General features: G+C 47.8%; 1 protein-coding gene across 1 annotated transcript in view; it reads left to right on the plus strand.

Annotated features, from left to right (window-relative positions):
* Positions 1-19,094, plus strand: part of ERICH6B (glutamate rich 6B) — a 42,529-nt gene that overhangs the window by 17,065 nt on the left and 6,370 nt on the right. The window contains exons 4-9 of the mRNA XM_036832061.1: positions 2,382-2,470; positions 6,568-6,704; positions 8,960-9,021; positions 10,815-10,957; positions 17,537-17,622; positions 17,774-17,926. Coding sequence (XP_036687956.1) covers positions 2,382-2,470; positions 6,568-6,704; positions 8,960-9,021; positions 10,815-10,957; positions 17,537-17,622; positions 17,774-17,926 — 670 coding nt within the window. The remainder of the gene's footprint in view (positions 1-2,381; positions 2,471-6,567; positions 6,705-8,959; positions 9,022-10,814; positions 10,958-17,536; positions 17,623-17,773; positions 17,927-19,094) is intronic.

The raw sequence follows: 19,094 nt of genomic DNA on the forward strand, positions 1-19,094 counted from the left end.
GGCAACTACAGCGGACTCAAACATCTACCCCAATTCAGGAAGTACGCTTCTGGCAAGAACAAACGTTGCAGGAGAGCCACTGATTGGATGGGGGAGAATTTAGATTTGTTCTTCTTCAGCCCGGGACAGGCACACTCCACTTCAGGGAATGCTGTGTGCCCGGCGTTCACTGCATTAGCGCCGGTCCCCTGAGCCACCCTGAAGATAAGCCTTACGGTCCCCATTACACAGATGAGGGGACCAGGGTGCGAGGGGACTGAGTGACAAGCTGGGAGGGGCCCGGGTCCTGGGTAACAGGGCCGCCACTTAGGAACCTGGCCTGACACCTGCCCCCTCCCCCAGTCCCCCCATAAAGCAACCTCAGGGGAGGATAATGATCTCACTAGAACAAAGGTAGAGGTTGACAGGAATCCCCAAAGGGAAAGTTAATTAGGAATAAAGCTCATCCTTCTCCTTCCGCCCCAGTTATGGCTGTGTTACTGCGGATTTACTGGGCTCCTCTTGACACGCAGACAGTGCCTGTTGATGTTAATAAGCTTAATGATTATGTGGAACCGAATACCTCTGAACACTGCTGCTCTGTATTCGTTCAGTCCTGCCAACTCCCCTTCTTCCTCTGACAAACACCTACTTCTTTTTTTCCCTCGAATTAACTATCTATTATTCAATAAAGCTTACTAAAATACAGCACTCACAAATCATGGGGATTTGCTAAGCTATCAGGACCAGAGCCAGACTCCCCCATGTTGGGCCGGCACATCCTCAGAGACCCTTACAGGGAGGCTCTGCCACCCGGTCTCCCCAGATCCCTGTTCTACCAGTTCCTCCATCTCTCTCCAGTGACAACCAAACGGAGCTTCCTGAGGTTCTTGCCTGAATTCCCAAGGATTCTTGTGGGGTTATCCCAACAAGAAGTTTTAAAACTTCTCTAGGCCGCATCCCTGGCAGACAGTCTGGGGACACACAGTGTTTTGGAATGAGCGGAAAGGGCCCGGTGCCTTTGCCAGTTGTGAGCACCCCAGCGGGGTGGTGAGGGCCTAGCGGGTGGAACTGGCGGGAAAGAACTGTGGGGGGACTCCCACCACACAGGGGCCACCGAAAGGAGGCAGGTTTCCACCAGGAACAAGCCAAGGCTGGGGTAGTAGGTCTGCAGGCAGAGAGGCCCCTGGGCCTGGTGTCAGTACAGGCAGATGCAGCTGAGTGGGGTTCTCCATCCCTCCAGGGGCCCAAAGGAGTCAGCGTTTTCATTATTGAACCAAAGTTGGGAAGAAGTGCAAAACTAACGTGCGTGTATGGAGATCACAAAGAATGCCCCTTCTCTGCCCCCCGAGGCCCAACAGGGACACACATCAGACAGAACCGGTCGACCCAGTGCCAACCCGGTGGATTTTCAGGGCTCTCGGGATGGCCCAGCATGGAGGGGCCGGTGTCATCCTGAAGCTGAGACAAAGGCCACTGTAATTTCCCCGGGGGCCCAATTACTGTGTGGGAGCCCTTCCCCCCAGCTCTGCCTCAGGAGCCACACCTTCCCGGGAGCAGGGACTCCAGGCCCAAGTTGTAATTATCAACTCCTCCATTCGGTCTGCACCCCGTCGACACTGGAGGTTTCCAGCCCTCTCCTGGCCCAGGGTCACCAGGCTGTGGCTCACCTTGAGAACAAAGGCATCTGCTATCTCCGAGAGATTTTTTTTTTTTTTTTTAGCTCACTGGCTTGGCGATTCATCTCTTAGGCCTTGATTAGCAACTACGAACCATGTGCAATTCTGGAAATGGGCAATTTTTGACAAAACTGACAGGCGCTAGGGATATTTCTCAGGATTTCCAAGAGAAAAATCACACTCAGAATAGATCTCTCTCGGAATAAAATCTAAATTCCTTCCCACGGCCTACAAGGTCCTCGGTAAGGTGGCCCTGCCCCTCCCCATCTCCCTCCTCTCCAGGCATACCGTGCCTCTTCCAGTTTGTCAGATATGTCAACATGCTCCCACTCTCTCTCGCCTCAGGGCCTTTGCACCTCCTTTGCCCCCTGGCAGGGATGCTCTTCCCCAGCCATCTGCCTGCTCGCTCCCTTGCTTCATGCAGGACTCACTCAAAGGTCACTTTGTCAGATGAACCTTCACTGGCCACCAGAAACACACACTCACTTTCTGAAGTCCGCCACTGAAACTGACCCTTTTATTCCGATTTTATTAATATCCCCAAGTCAAATTTTAAGTGATTTGATGAATTTATTTAAAGTCTTATTGATGACATATGCATTTTTATTTAGAAGCGCAAGTGTAAATGCCATAAATCTATTTCTCTTTTTGTTTTTGTTTGTTTCTTGTTTTGGTTCCTTTTCCAAATGCCTCTCCTTTTGCTGTGCCTTCCAAAATTGAAAGCCGAGGAGTTTGCCTCTAAAGAGAGCTTTTGGGATCGTATGTTAAGTGATCCCATTGGCACACTGGAAGCCGACGACTTCGAAGCCAATGTAAGTTGATAAAAACTGGAGAACACCTGGCTCTGAATGTCAGAGCAGAGTGGCCCAGGGCCAGCCGGACACTGCCTCTTGAGCCCTGGGATTCACCGCTTCACTACACTGATAGCACAGCCGAAGTGAGCTTTTCTTAAAACAGGCCTAAGCGTAAATGACACACATTAAACCAAAGAGGGTCAGAAGAAAGCCAAGTATGGCACCACAAGGCCCTGCTTTCAGTAATATGAGTAAAAAACCCTCAAGATTGATTTTGAAGGCAGCAAAGCTAAAAACAAATCATGTAAGCTACCTAGATACCTAGATATCAAGGCAAATCGTCCTTTGCAGAAACCCTATGTAAAAATGAAGTTGGGACTTCCCTGGTGGTGCAGTGGTTAAGAATCTGCCTGCCCATGCAGGGCACACAGATTCGAGCCCTGGTCCGGGAAGATCCCACGTGCCATGGAGCAACTAAGCCCGTGAGCCACAACTACTGAGCCCACAAGCCACAACTACTGAGCCCGCATGCCTAGAGCCCGTGCTCCGCAACAAGAGAAGCCACCACAATGAGAAGCCCACGCACCGCAACTAGAGAAAGCCCACACGCAGCAGCGAAGACCCAACACAGCCAAAAAACAAAAAAACAAAAAACAAAAATGAAGTTGGATTCTGGAAAGATGGACTAAATGTAATTTTCCCACTAAGTACAGCTTAAAACCCTATACATTATATATAAAACAAACACAAGAAGCTTCTAAAAGACGGAGAGAAGAAGGCAGACTGGCTAGGGACCTTGGGACCCAAGGAACGACATGGCGGTGAGTTTCCTGAGTTTTCTTTTTGCTTCATTTACCCCTGACTGGGTGCTGGAAAAGACAGCGACCAGAAACCCCAACAAGCACAAACAAAAACCCCAGGAAAAGCCTGCTGTCTCCAACTAAAGGACCAGGCATGGGGCAGCCCAGCAGGACAGAAACTTTGGACAACAGCGTCTGCAGTGCAAACACCACCACAAAGGGTGGCGGAGCCTCTCCCCCAGATCTGAGTCCTGCTCCCACACTCTTCAGAGCGGCACAGACCAGCCCTGGAGGTTTAGTGGCCGTCCTTTCCCAGCTGTATCCAATAACCAGAGGCACCGTGGGAAGTCCCAACTGTTTGAATGAGCCTTACATCTACAGAATGTTGCATTGTCTTTACTGCACAATCTTTTTTGCCTGCCTGTACAGGCTTGTGGCTCTAATGTCCTGTGTCAACTTACCTCTAAGACTTCCAATGCATGTTGATTCAGGTTATACATCCTTTCCCCTACAACTAACAAACTTTCTCAGGACTGTAGGTATTAACTACAATCACAAGAGTGAAATCTTGTGTCCCTGGAACTCGAGATTAAGCAGATACATTTTTCTAAACTTACAAAAGAAAAGGGGGGGAAAAAACCCCTAGGCATTTATACAGTTTTGCTTTTATTTTAATTGGAAAAAATTCTCTGGTCTCAGTTCCTATTTAGCCCTAAATTCCTTACTTTCCAGACATGCTCCTATACATATTACATTAATAAGAACTGCTTTTCAAATATTGAAATACCATGTCAAAGGGAGGAAAAAAGATTACTTGAACTTTGATTCACCACACTGGATTTACTAAGACAGGAAAGTAAGCTCAGGCATTTTAGAAAGATTTTTCAGCAAGAGTTGAAATTGAAAGGAATTGTTTTAATTAGAAACAAATTATTCGGAAACCTTCGGCGCGCCTGTCAATTGAGGTTCTGCTGTGTCTGGCAGAGCTGCAGCCACAGGCAGAGGGAACATCTCCCACGGAGCTGTGCAAGGTTCTGGATGAGACCAGACGCTGGGAGGGTTCCGTGTGACAGGCAGCCTGTGCAGTGAGCCCTGGTCACAGGCACCATTCCTTGCCATCTCAGGGGCTTTGCCATCTCGGGGCTTTGCCCAGGTGACAAAGTAAAGGCAAAGAGTTGGGGGATACTTTCCCCCTGGCTGTCTATACCACTCTGCTTCCAAGGATCGGATGTTTAGGAGGATAATGAGGCAGCACCCGCAGCCCAGCTAGTGGCAATCTGCGGACAGGCAGCTGTCCAGCTCGGGAAGCACTGCTTCTTGAAGCAATGCCATAGGCGGCAGGTGTGGACGAGTGGGGCCAGAGAGCAGGACAGAAGCAATGGAGTCGATGCCACGTGGTACCTGCAGCTGGGAGGGGGAACACCACAAGCCACTGGGAGAGGCAGCTGAGGTCCTTGGATTGGGATGGGGCTATCACCCTAGACTTTGGTTACTCTGACAATTCAACCTCTTGGCTGTTTTGAGTTCCCTATACATGTCTGAATTATTGGTAGGATACACTCGTGCATCACACACCTGCTGTGCAAACCCTCTTGGTTGGAAAAACCAGAGGCTCACCCAGGAGCAGTCACAGGGCATGGGAGAACTCATCACTTGGGGGCCCAGTACCCCTACCAGGACCATGAGGATAGCGGTCCAGAGGCTGGGGAAGCAAACGGGATGAACCTCCTAGGAGGGCACATGTGCTGGAGCGGGGTAGCACAGCCTGGCTGGGACGAGACCTTCGACCAGGCTCCGCCAGCGGGTCTGCTGGCTGGTGGACCACAGCGGGAACCGTATCTTCTGGTGAACAAATCATGGAATCCAAAGGGGCTGGTGAGAGACCACTGGCCTGGGCAAGCAGGCCATCACTCCACCTCAAGGGAGGGATGGTCAACACGGAAGACCTTAGAGGCAAGGGGTAGCCGCACCAGAGCCTTAAAATCAGCCTGCCTTGAAGCACTGACTCATTCCCCCAGGAAAAGATAAACTGAAGCCTATTAAAAATTTGAAGAGTTTATCTGAGCCGGTGTGGATTCAAATCGGGCAGCACCAAACCGGAAGTGGTGAAGAGCCCTCCACCAACAGGAGCTGGGGAGAGACTTACAGGGAAAATGCAGAAGCAAAGCAAGGAAATAATTGATTGGCCGTAGCTTAAAGCCTAGCTGGCTGCTTGTGATTGGTTGTCCTCGGGTTTTGATTTCCTAACCTTGAGGCATTTACGGCCTTGGGTTTTGGTTTGCTTACCTAGGGCACCACGGCCTTAGAGCCTCCTCAGTCTGATGGCCTCCGTGTTTAATTAACTGAACACCAGCAGTGCGGAAAGGAGCATGCAGAGGCTGGGAATCAGACAAGGCAGACCTGAGACACCCCAGCTTTTCCCCAACCTAGAAAAACCAGCCAATCACGAGCTCCATTCTTGTATCTGCCCCAGGTCACATGCAACTTCGGATCTGTGGGTCTTCCACTTACGATAGGAGGCTTGTAAGTGAATGGCAGACTGTATGTTATCAGATGCAGAACAACCACCATAACAACCTCGACCTGTAGGTGAGCAGGGCAACACGACAGACCCGTGGTTCTCCTGGACAGCAGGTCAAACTTCACCTTCTACCAAAAGGGATCCAAGAAAAGAAACTCTTGTGAGGACCCACCTATGGGTCTGTCCTGATCAGCATCATGGACTTGGGATAGAATGATCAAATTTACAAAATAAAAAAGGAGCTTGCAATGTCATTACTTTGGAAGAATCTTTAAAGGCAGAATCATCCTCTACAAGAACGTGCTAGGCGCTACCCTGCTTTCCTGAAGACTGTTATCCTTCACAATGAATAAATAACCAACCACTGAGAGCTTGGCCATTCCTGGAACTCAAAAAGGCTGTTATGGTCTTAAGGCATGGAAGCACTTTTACGTTCTAGCGCCATCTCTACATTTGGAAGAAGAGGGTAATTTTATGCTCTCAAACGATTTCTTGGTATGTTACTATTTAAAAAAAATTCTTGAGGGAATTGGAGAATGAGAAGAGGGTGTGACCGTAATGGAAATAGTCTTTAGAACAAATCTTGCTAGCCACCCTACTGTTCCCATTGCTTGTCTTTTTTTTTTTTTTTTTAACATCTTTATTGAAGTATAATTGCTTTACAATGCCACTGCTTGTCTTTTTCGTATAACATGTTGCAATCTCCTCTGGCAGCTTAGGGAGTCAGCAAAGTGATAATTAACTAACTGTTCATTCCCATTTTCTGGCTATTTCATTCTGTGGTCCTTCTGCAGGTTGTGACCAGCTCCTATCAGTCAGTGTTCAGGACCATGCTCAAAGAAATGGCAGCTCGCAATGAACTGGAGGAGGATATGAACATTCCCCTGACTGGTCATCTGGAGAGTGAGACCAGAAGGAAACTGGGAATTCTGTAAGTGACTGGAGAGATGGAGCTATTGGTCAGTGGGTGCAGGTAGGCCAGTGGTAGCAGCAGGGAAAGTGTAAATTGGGTCATCAGAGAACAGAGTAAGGCCAGGGTCGGACAGGTCCCCTGAGTCAAAGAGCAGGGACAAGCCAGGCACAAGGACAAGGGTAAGATTAAGGGTCATGGGGTCAGGATGATCCAGCTGCCTGCCAAAACTCAAGAGCAAAGAAATCTATGAGCAGGGGATGTGCAGGATAGGATCAAAGGTGGGCAGTGACAGAGGTTGGAAATCCAGGGCAGGAAAAGTCTTGAAGGGACCGTGAACTTGGATGAAAGTCTGGGAAGCAAGGCTCAGACCCCTGGGCCTTTGAAGTGAGGGGACAATGGAGGATCAAGATCCTGCTCCCTGAGGGGGAAAAGCCCTGAGCTTCCCTGCCCTGGGATTCATGGCAAGAGCCCCTACTGGGAATGGGGAATGATAAGTTTATTGCAGACTGCTGCTGGCACCAAATCTTTCTAGTTGGCATGACTCCAGGTCTCAAAATGTTCCAGAACCCCATTTGTACATCCAGACTGGGGTACATGGAAGCCTGCACTTGCACTTATCCAGCTGTCAGAAACCTTGGTGAACAAGGTACCTGGTCAGACATCCAGTGGGTCTATGGCAGATTCTCCAGCAGTGGCACCAAGGAAGAGGCTGTGGTGATGGGGTGCCCTGCATAACCTCCTTGGTGAATGGAGACTCTCACAAAAATCAGGGAGAGATTGACTGCCAGCAACTTCTGCTCTGGGCTCAGTAGAGTCCTAGGGCCAGAGACCCCTAAGGCTTCTCTAGGAAAAGGGAAGGCAAAATACACAATGCAAAACACAAAGAACATCCAAGCTTTCAGATCCTTATACAGCAGCAAAAAACAAATCCCAGATAACATCCATGTAAGTTACCCTCTCTCATGTGTTACATTTCCTCCCCTTCTTTCCCATTTAAGCCTATAACAGAGGCTCATTCTAACCTAATTGCACTCAATGAATATTTCATGAGCACCTCCTGTGTTCCGGTCTGTACAGTAGTGTGTAACCCAGTCTCTACCACTGAGGAGTTAGCTAGTAAGGATTCCACTAGCTTGCAAAGGTGGGCAAAGAGCCAAGGGAGGAAACTTCCCCAAAGGGCCCTGAATGCCTCTGGCTGGATCCCCTCACTGGAATTTAACTCTTGTATACACGTGACATCCTGCTCTCAGCCAGGACAGGCTTCACCCCACCCCCTCCTCAGTCCTTACTCTTTCACAGGTGATGGTAGGCAAGGTAACTGCTTCAAGTCCATTCAAAGTGCTTGCAAATAAATAACACTTGGTACAAATGGGCTATGAAGAGCTCATTCTCCAGTTCCGCAATTGCTCCTAAAGTACCAGAGCAAATCTCTATTTTCTAACAGGCAAAACAGTCCAGCCCTTTCCAGGAAAGGGTATTTGCTTCCTAAGGTTGCATGGGGTTAAATTATTATGTTCTCTTCAAGGACTCTGAACTGAGAACTTAAAATCTGTCTTGTCAAAGGCCTTCTTCTCTGATCCAATTAAGCCTGGGAAGCTCACTCCTTCCAGCAGAGTCCCTTCCAAAAGGGCTCTGATCTGAGAACCAGGAAAGGCCGCTGCCTCAGGAGACCACCCTTATTTGGAAGTAAAACAGTCCAAGCCACTTTAATGCCAGGATGACTCCCTTTGTATATTGACATGAGAGGGGGGTTGAGGGCTTGATCATTTTGAAGAGCTGTGCCTTAATGTGGCTTTCATGATAAGTCATTTTTGAGTGAGTTTATTTGAAATTTTCCTACTAAATGCAAAGGCGTTTCAGGTGGCTCTGTCCGGTTCGCAGACAATGCTGTTTCTCTAAGCTATTTCCAAATAGCCTTCGCTGAAATATGCACAAGCCACAGAAAAAGCAAGCTGCACGAGCTTAACTCACAGAGCCAGCCCTGGCCTCGCTCCCAGGAGGACCCCCATTGAATTCATTTTGAAAGGTCTGGGGGTCAGCCCAGGTGCCCAAGTTGAAGGCCAGTTAGAGGCCAGGAGGGACGCACAGCACCATGTGCTGGCCCTTTATCCCTGAGTACAGACTGGAAGAAAGCTGGGTCCAAAAGCAGAGCCATCCGGCCAACCCTCCACCTATGAAAAGGCTGAGCAGACCCTAGCACTGTCTACTGTGTAGCATGACATAGAAACATGAACTTAGTCTCAGCTTCTAAAGATGAGTCACATTCCTTTTAGGCTGAAGAAAAATTTTGGAAAATATAAGGAAACAATCCTCTGGATTATGAAGAAACGTGAAAGTAAGAACCCTCTCCCACCTTCTACCCCGTTGCCTGGCTCTCCTGGGTGCGTCTCACTGTCTCCCACCTTCTGCCATGTCCGTAAGGGAGGGAGAAATGCTTGTTTCCTCACCTGAGCATCTACTGGGCTAGTACGGTCTCAGCTGCTGGGGATAAAATACAGAGCAAGCCAGACAAAGGATAAACCTCGAGGGGTTCATCCTTTGATTGTGCTGGGGGTGAGAGGGAGGACAGGAGGTGAAGACAGCCAAGAAATCAGGGAATCTGCACATAAAATGGTTAAAGATATGGTGGGAAGGGGATACTATGAGACCACACAAGAAGGGATCCAACCTAGATTTGCCTGGGGAGGGGGGGGTGTCCAAGAAGTCATTGACACAAAGTTTAAGAAAGAGCCCCTTTACCAGATACTGAAGGCATTTGAGGTCCAGCTGTTAAGATGTGCCAATCATGGAGGTTGCCAGTTTTTTGGGTCTAATCAAAAAAAGTTTGAGCCAAGAGCCTAAGCCATCAGGCTACTTAATTCAGAAACTCAAAACCACCATATGGAACATCTTTCAGACGACCAGATCCAACTAACGTAGAAATGGCGGCAATACCCACGGCAGACACACCTAATCAATCATGGTGCTTTTTCTTGCTGAGCCAGGACACAGCCCCAGATTCCCGCTCAAGGAAGAGCTCCTATCCCCATACCATTGTAGGCCCCTGACCTAACTCCTATGGAATAACTGCTGCGGGCCAGTTATCGGATTCAAATTAACCTTCAAAACCATGTGAAGTTGGGTAAAGAAACTTAGGCCAAGAGAATAAGTGACTTCCCTGAGATCACCCAGCCATTGTGTGGGCGTGAACCACACTCAGGCCCAAGACCCCTCAGGTCAGACCCAGGGCTCATCCCCATGACATGTTCAATGAGCAACAAAAGGTACGCGTGTCTGGGGAAGTAAAGGGTCTTCTAAGCCTGAGTCTCATGTCCCCATTGGAGTTAGAAGGCAGGAAGAAGAAGGAATTACCACCTTCAGTTTCTAGAGAGGGCAGGCCTACCTCCCACCAAGACTCACACTATGGGGTACCCCCCAAACAAGGAGGGCATTTCAGACGTTCAACAGCCAGAAACACAACAAATGCCTGTTACTATGTTATTTCTGTTCCCTTTGGGCCAAAGACACCTGTGTCTTTCATTCCTTGGCAAGGCACACAGGAGGCACTCAGTAAGTATTTTTTAAATGGATACAGGTATGTGTGAGTTTTTGCTCCTTTTGGGAAATGAAGGCCTTTCAGGATACTCTACGTCACATGCCCCGGGTAGGACTTCTAACGGGAGAGTGAAATTTGACATGACCGGATTCCCCATTTGTGCCTCACCACCACCCCTGCCCACTCCCTGCTCCTCTGAACACCTGAGGCCTACAAGGTTTGAGCTTTTTATGCAGAAAAGCAACACATTTCTAATTGATAAGAGGCATCCCCTCTGTGTTCAGGTTGTAACCAGTCCCAAAGAAATCTCCCAGCCTCCTCTGAGATACGAACTCATTTACTTCCAGGATCCAGACCACTATCTGACACCCCAGGCACACAGCCCCACGTCTCTGAACTCTCCGATTTCCAAGCCAAGGCTGGCGTCGCAGGCACATGACCTGCAGGCACACAGGTCTTCACACTTAGGGCCCTGCGCTTGCTTTTAATGCTCTGCTGTCACTGCCTTGAAATCCTTAACAATTTTAGAACAAGGATTCCTGCATTTTCATTTTGCACGGGGACCCTCAGATGATGTGGCCTCTCCTATTCAGAGACATCTCGCCTGGTGAAAAGAAGTGGGCGATCACTACACAGCTCGTGTCATGAGCCATCAGAACCCAAAGCTCCCCGTGTGGAGGACACAGGTCTGTTGCCCTCCTATGGGGCAGCAGGCTCCGTGCAGCGTCACTGCAGGGTAACCTGATGGGTCTCTGCAGGCAGCATGATCCCACTTTAAGAAAACTGAGGCTCAGAAAGGCAGCCTAAAGCCTTCCCGCTAATAAAGACAGAGCTGGATATAGAGCACAAACCAGAAAATCCATGATTTTAGCATTCCGACAGGAGAAAAACATGAGCATATTCCATGTCCTCTTTTATCACTACCAGTTCAGAAATGCTTTCTACTAATTTCTAATTGATACTCAGGAACAGCAGCTGGGCTCACATCAGCTCTTTCCCCTGGACAAACCATTTCCACTCTGGAAGCAAGCACTGGAGGAGGACTCCTCAGAGGGAGACTGAGGCCCGCTTCCAAACTTCTCACAAAGGTCTTTTATTGACTCTGCCCCTGCCCACCTCTCTCTCACTTTCCTGAGGAAAAGCTCCCCCTGTGAGCTCTAATGAGCGGCCCCTTTAGTTCCTCAGGTGCGCATAAGCGTGGTTCTCCTTCCCCACCCCCACCTCTCCATCCTCACTGACACCACCTCAGACACCTTCATCTCCCTACTGTCCCTGACTCCCATCCTCTCCTTTCTCAGTCCTTTCTTCATATTATTTCCAACAAAATCTTTTTAAAACTCTTCACTGGCCCTCCATTGCCTCCAGGAAAATCCCACATTCCCCATGTGGCTTAGAAGGCCCTCACTTTTTCCTCTCCAGACACACTGGCTTTTTGGTTATTCATCAGGGCCAGGCATCCCTGCCACAGGGCCTTTGGACGTGCTGTTCTCTGCCTAGACCACTCTTCATTCCAATACCCTTGTGATTTGCTCCCTCACTTTATTCAGGTCTCTGCTTAAATGTCACCTTCTCAGAAACAGTTTCCTTGGCTACCCTTTACAAACCAGTGCACACGGTTGCACGCACGTGTGTGTGCGCGCGCACACACACACACACACATTCACGTCATTTTCCATCCTTCTCACCTGCTTAATGTTTCTTCAGGGCACTCCTAGCCACTGGCATGTGAAGTTTTTATCTGTTCACTTGTTTAACACCATCTCCCCTACTAGAACAGGCAGCAGGGAATGTGGCATCCCCAATACCTAGGACAGTTTCTGGCACACGAGTACACAATAGATATTTACTGAGTGAGTGAATAAAGGAATGCTCTAGCCCAGCCTGCCTCTCCTGAGTCGCCTGTCATCATTAAGCCGTTCCCAGACTAGCCTTCAACCATGTCATGCTTACGCTAGGAATTCTGCCTGGCATACTAGAGAAAACTTCCACCAGGAGTGTCCTCCACCGCCAGGCCTGGATATGGTCCCTGTGAGCTCTCGCGGCACCCTCTGTGCTGGTTCGCAACTTCGGGGTTCCCCGGGTGAAATTCGAAATTAGCCCCCGTAAGCAGAGGGCAAGGAGAGACCGAAGAAAGAGGCAGTCCGCTCCAGACTTGTAGGTGGCAGGTTTAATAAGCAAGAGAACTTAACATTCGACGCTTGTCTTGGGCGGCGCCAAGACTTGCAGATTTCCACCCCCGCCCACGAGAATCTTAAAGTTTAGATGGAGGCCTTACCTGGCTTCAGGCACGTATCCCTCCAGATGGGCTCAACAGCATACTGCTCGCAAAGCTGCGTCCTTGAAAAGGGCTCGCACTGTGCGAACCACGGGCAGAACGTACATTCCAAAGACGGGGAGGGGTGGGGAGCCTTCCATTGCCCCGGCCAGCTCGCTGGTCAAGAAGCGGTCACGTTCTCTCCGAGACCTCCTCCAACACTGTGTTGGCCCCAGTGGTGGGACAACCAACCTCTCTTAACTGACCTCCCCCAAACCTAGTTGCCGAGGGAACCGGGCCCTCTTCCGGGGAAGAGCATCCTGGCTGATACCGACCGCGCCGGAAGCTTCTCCTACCGCTGCGCCCCCTGGTGGTCGGACACCTGCCAAGGATCCCTGGGAGCGGGGACTGTTCCCCGGGGGTCCTTACGGGTTTACTCCCCAAATTCAATTGTTATAAAAACGGACCAAAATGAAGATAAAAAGAAACTTTCTGTTGCTGTGAAAACTAAGTGCAATGCTTTTAAGACGACTCAATAAGAAAAGAGCTTTTAAAAAAACTGCTTTGAACAAGATGTGGACCAAACATACACAGAAGATTGGGGCATATACAGAAATTTTTTTTAAGTCTACAATTCTGCACTCAGACTATGTAGAAATTGCCAAAACTGAAAGTTATAGATAATAAATTATGAATGGGGTTTAAGCAAAAATGACCACAGAGCCCTGCACTTAAAAATGGTGTTAGTATACATTTCTGCTTTAAGTTAAAACAAGCATGTTTAAGGCATGTTTCCTTTTTTTTTAATGACTCCCCACTTTAGCCTATTTTTTCCCATTAACAGAATCAGCAGCCACACTTGTTACTGGCATGTGGATGGTGTGTCACCCCTCACATCCCCGTCTGGACCGGGTGGTCTTCACCGTGGTGTCTGCCATCTGGCACTGAGCTGGCACATCATAGGCCCCTAATAAATGTCTGTTGAATGAATAAATGAAAAAAAATGAGAGAGCTTGACGGAATATGGCCAATATCCCAAGTCCTCAGGCTCTCTTTGGTGCCCTGAGAGAAATAGATCTAAGTTTTCTTTCTCTTTTCTACCAAAGACTTATTTAACCAAAGGGCTACAGAGACCACTTTCACATTCCACTTATGTAATCTACCACCACAAGATGAGGAGTCTGAGAAAGAAGTAGTCGAACAATCTCATCGTCTTGTTCGCCGTAAGAAGATGCTAGAAATACACACAGACTGGATAAAGAGCAATATTAAGGTAAGTGTGACAGTTGGTGTTTGCACTTTGCACAGGGCTTTTTTTTTTTTTTTTTTTTTTGGCGCAGGTAAGACATATACAGACACCATCAGGGAGCTGTCAGGACCAATACACAACATGAGTACAAACAAGAAAAATATGTCCCATGTATAGAGGCACACCTGAGTGTGTGGGTCATCACAGACTGGCTAGGACTTGTACTAGGGGTTGTTGAGACACTTCTTGTAGGGCCTACGTTAAGCAATTGGGTGGGGTTGGGAGTAGAGGAAATATATATTATAATATATAGGTCCCTCCCCTAACAAATTTAAAATCTATATCGAAAAGCAATCACATAGGGACTTCCCTGGTGGCGCAGGGGTTAAGAATGCACCTGCCAATGCAGGGGACACAGGTTCGAGCCCTGGTCCGGGAAGATCCCACATGCCGCGGAGCAACTAAGCCTGTGCGCCTGCGTGCCACAACTACTGAAGCCCACGCGCCTAGAGCCCCATCCCCCACCCTCTCCTGCCCTGGAGCTTTTGTTCCTGGAGCATCTGTCTCCTAACCAATTTTAAATGTCCTTCCTGCAGCCAGGGGGAAGGTTCTCCCCAAGATCTCTAAGCAAAGGATCCTGCCTAACCCACCATTCACGTAGGCTGCCCAAAAGGCCCATGAGGAGTGGGACATTTGGTTGTTTTTTGTTTTTACAAATGGGCGATAAATTCCAAGTAGTTTGCTGAGTCAGGTAGCACTGTTTATAAGTGTGTGCTGGTGTTCAGGCAAAATCCAGCCCAGCCAGCATCTCCGCAGCAGTCAGGGAGAGATCACAGACAGACAGGAGCCAGGGAGAGCTCAGGGGCAGACAGAGAGACAGCAGTAGGGAGAACTCACAGACAGAAGGCAGCTGTCTCGTAGCCTAGGGTCCTGCCTATAAGGCACTGTTTTCTCTCTAGTAGAACTGAAGGAAGGCCAGAGATGTAGTCTCTTCTCTCTTAACTTTTAGCTCTTAACCTCATACTTTGTCCCCAAGCCAACAGTGATGAGATTTGGGCTTTTAGATGTGCTATTTGTGATATATTTCCCAGTGAGAGAAAATGTGACAACTCTACCTCTGTGTCAGAGATTTTCCTTTGCCCATGGGGTCCTTATCATTAGGAAAATGTCATTCCATGACAAGTGAATTTGACAAGAAGGAAGCATCTTGAGAAATTCTGGCTTTCAGGTGGCTTTTGAAAATAAGACCTAAAATACAAAATCCTCTCCCCTGAACAATATCTAGAAGCTTCTTACGAGCTATCGATAAGGAAGAAACCAACCACGGATGTCCTTATAAAGCACTTTTTTTTAGGTTTGAAAAAAAAGAGAGAGAGAGAGCAGTGATTTGCAGAGTAAATGTGCCAGGTGGCTGGGAGCTTAATGGCTAGAGGCAGTGTGTTTCCATGGGGGCGGGGGGGAGGGATGGGAGGCAGACCGTGGGAGTCTGGCTCCCCTCTCACTGGAGAGCCTTGTGTAGGTCAGGTAGCCTCTCTTAAACAGGGATTAATGACAGTGTCTCCTCCATTGGGTCACTGTGTCATGGAAGTAAGGTGCTGAGCGCAGTGCAGGGTAGGGACACAGCAGCTACCTCACAGCGAGATTCCTGGGCATTTAAAGGCCACACCCTGCAGGGCCCATAGCGGCTCCTCCTCAACCAGCTGCCCCTCTTTCTTTCATTGTCTCAGATTTGGGCATCCTGCTGTGAGCTCTCTTGAACAAAGGATTCTTCACCTGTTAAAAATAAGAGCTCGAAAACCACTGACCTGACATCTAGTTAGAGTAACACGGGACACAAGATGACTTCAAAAGGCGTCCTGCTACAAACACCTGGGAAATTTAGACAAAACGTAAAAAGCATCCTTTTAAACGCAGAGTGTATAAGAAAGTGCGGGAGGTAATACCAGAAATAGAAACTGGAGGGCTTCCCTGGTAGCGCAGTGGTTGAGAATCTGCCTGCCAATGCAGGGGACACGGGTTCGAGCCCTGGTCTAGGAAGATCCCACATGCCGCAGAGCAACTAGGCCCGTGAGCCACAACTACTGAGCCTGTGCGTCTGGAGCCTGTGCTCCGCAACAAGAGAGGCCGCGATAGTGAGAGGCCTGCGCACCGCGATGAAGAGTGGCCCCCGCTTAACACAACTAGAGAAAGCCCTCGCACAGAAATGAAGACCCAACACAGCCAAAAAAAATAAATTAAAAAAAAAACAAAACACCACTATCTCTCCACACCCAATAAATCTGTTATTAAAGAAGCAGACTTGATAGTAGGAATACAACTTTAATTAAAAAAAAAAAAAGAAAGAAATAGAAACTGGAAAACGAGAAGAGTGAGAGTGAGAAGAGTGTGGGTGAGGTGGGTGTGTCCTGGTGGAGGGGAGGGGTGGGAAGCAGGAGAAGAACTGTCCTGATACCCAAGGGCTTGGGTTTTAATGCCTGATGGGGACACGAGGGAGTTGGAGGACAGGCATCCTTCTCAAGCACAAGTGAAATAGCTACAATAAGTGACGACACGCTCGGCCACAAAACAAGTCACAGAAAACACTAAAGAGCTGATACCATATAGACTCTGCTCTCTTAACCCTGTGGATTTTAATTGGTAATACTAATAACATAGCCCAAAGCAACTTGTACATTTGCAAATTTTAAAACACTCTTGTAAATAACCTGTGTGTCAAAGAAGAAATCATATCGAAAATTTGAAAGGAGTCAGAACAAAATGAGAGGTAAGTATCTACACTTGGAAGAAAGAGCCAAAACAGTATTTTGAGAGAAATGTTAGAGCTTTAAATGCTTATATTAAAGAAGAGGAGGAAGAGGATTGTGAAGAAGAAGAAAGATGGAAATCGATGAGCTCAGTGGTCAATTCAAGGAATTAGAAGAAAAACAGACTCATATAGAAAACACACAGAAAGAAGACATGGGTAGAAAATAATGATAGGAACAGAAATTGATACACTAGAAAGCAAAGAAATAGAATAAGCAAACCAAAAAACTGGCTCTTTAAAAAGACTAGTAAAACAGGCAAATCTCCAGGCAAGGTTGATCCAGAAAAACAAAAAAGGAAAGGTATAAATACTATAAAGAATGAAGACAAAGACATGACTAAGAGACAGTAGAGGTTTTTTTAAAACATTATATTGGGACTTCCCTGGTGGCACAGTGGTTAAGAATCCGCCTGCCAATGCAGGGGACACGGGTTCAAGCCCTGGACCAGGAAGATCCCACATGCCGCGGAGCAACTAAGCCTGTGCGCCACAGCTACTGAGCCTGTGCTCTAGGCCCCGCACGCCACAACTACTGAGCCCACGTGCCGCAGCTACTGAAGCCCACATGCCTAGAGCCCGCGCTCCGCAACAAGAGAAGCCACCGCAATGAGAAACCTGCGCACTGCGATGAAGAGTAGCCCCCGCTCGCCGCGACTAGAGAAAGCCCGCGTGCAGCAACAAAGACCCAGCACAGCCAAAAATAAATAATGAATAAATAAATTTTTTAAAAATAAAAAATAAAATAAAATCTGCGCAAACACATGCACAGAGTGATCTATTTCAGCCTGCTCGTCACATAAACAGGTAAACCGAGGCCCTGAGAAGATTCCCACCTGGAATCCCCAGCAAGTTGGTGGTGGTTATAGGTGGGGGAGTGATGGGTGGGTGGCATGCGGGAATCAGAGCGTACGTAGACTGATCTCAAGCCTTCTAGTGACAACACCATGCTCTGATTAGGGACAATCATCCCCTGCGATCTTTTCACAGGCTTGTCTCTTCTTCCTAGGTACATCAAGGTGACGGAAAAATCATTCTCTACCCCAGTGAGACTGTCTTCCAAATTCTCTTTCCTGATGGATCAGGCCAGATATAGTATCCACTGGCGCACAGGGACACATATGATGCCTGAAAAGTCTGTGATTCGGGGCCGGGGCATGGCTTTTACTGGGGCCTGCGTCCTCCGCAGGGCTCTGCCCTCTCCAGGGGACCCCAAGGGACTACTTGTGCCTTAACCATCTCCCAGTTATCCATCAGGACACCTGGCTATGCTCATCCTCAGTATAAAAGAGGGAAAGTTCACATACATCATTCTGGAAGACAGTGAAAATATGTGTGTCCGGGCCCTTATCAACAACTCTGGCCATGCCACCTTCTATGATGAAAATGGAAACATCTGGTAAGCTTGGGTCATGAGTCTCAAACACCCCTCCCCAAGGAGAAGCAGTGTGATTAAGGTTTTGATTCCCAGTCTGCACAGCTGTCCTCTCTCTGGGTAAGCCTCTCTTTCTCTCTCTCATTCACTTATGAATTCATTCATCCGACTCACACCTGGGGAGATGGGTATCATGATGGGCCAGTAAGACAGGTCCCTGACCTCAGATGGCACACTATACTTTTTGCACCATTGCTTCCCCACCAGGAAATAGCAATCATGGACTCAAAGCTGGAGTAAGGTGGGACCCTTTTGGTTTCAGCTCTCTATATCATTTAAGAATCAAACTTCATGAGAATTACCTTAGAAAGACCCAGTGACCCTCTGTTCCAGGTGCCTCGAAGAGGAGGGTATGGTGAGTGCTTTGGAGGGGCGTGTATTGTATTTTTAAAACATAACTTCTAAATATTTCATTGTAACTAACTTAGATGTTATGTTCCCATTTCTGGTAATGGTGGGAAACCTCATCTTACCAATTCGAGGTAATTCAGTCACTTCAGAATTTTTCTCCACCTCCTTGGTGTAAGAACTCTGTCTTTTCAGGATTTCTCCCTTGCCTTCTGTTCTAAATGGTCATGGGGTGGGAAATGCATATTGTCTTGAACCAACTTTATACTTCTTGATAGTCAAAGCCAAATTTTATTTTAATTCCAAAAAAAGATTTTCATTCTCCAGACCTTGATTTTTAAGAATATTTTCTCTGCTATGAGGTTTTTCAACACCATTTCCTAGTTGACTACTTTGTTCTCAAGGGTATCTGCCCTTCCTGGAGGGCACTTTGTATAGAAATTGATGTCTGAAATACTACAAAGCTACAGTAATCAAAACAGTGTGGTACTGGCACAAAAACAGACATATGGATCAATGGAACAGAATAGAGAGCCCAGAAATAAACCCACACACCTATGGTCAATTAATCTTCAACAAAGGAGGCAAGAATATACAATGGAGAAAAGACAGTCTCTTCAGCAAGTGGTGCTGGGAAAGCTGGACAGCCTCATGTAAATCAATGAAGTTAGAACACACCTTCACACCATATACAAAAATAAATTCAAAATGGCTTAAAGACCTATATATAAGACATGACACCACAAAACTCCTAGAAGAGAACATAGGCAAAACATTCTCTGAC

This window comes from Balaenoptera musculus, chromosome 18 (assembly GCF_009873245.2).
Source record: "Balaenoptera musculus isolate JJ_BM4_2016_0621 chromosome 18, mBalMus1.pri.v3, whole genome shotgun sequence".
Taxonomy (NCBI): Eukaryota; Metazoa; Chordata; class Mammalia; order Artiodactyla; family Balaenopteridae; genus Balaenoptera; species Balaenoptera musculus.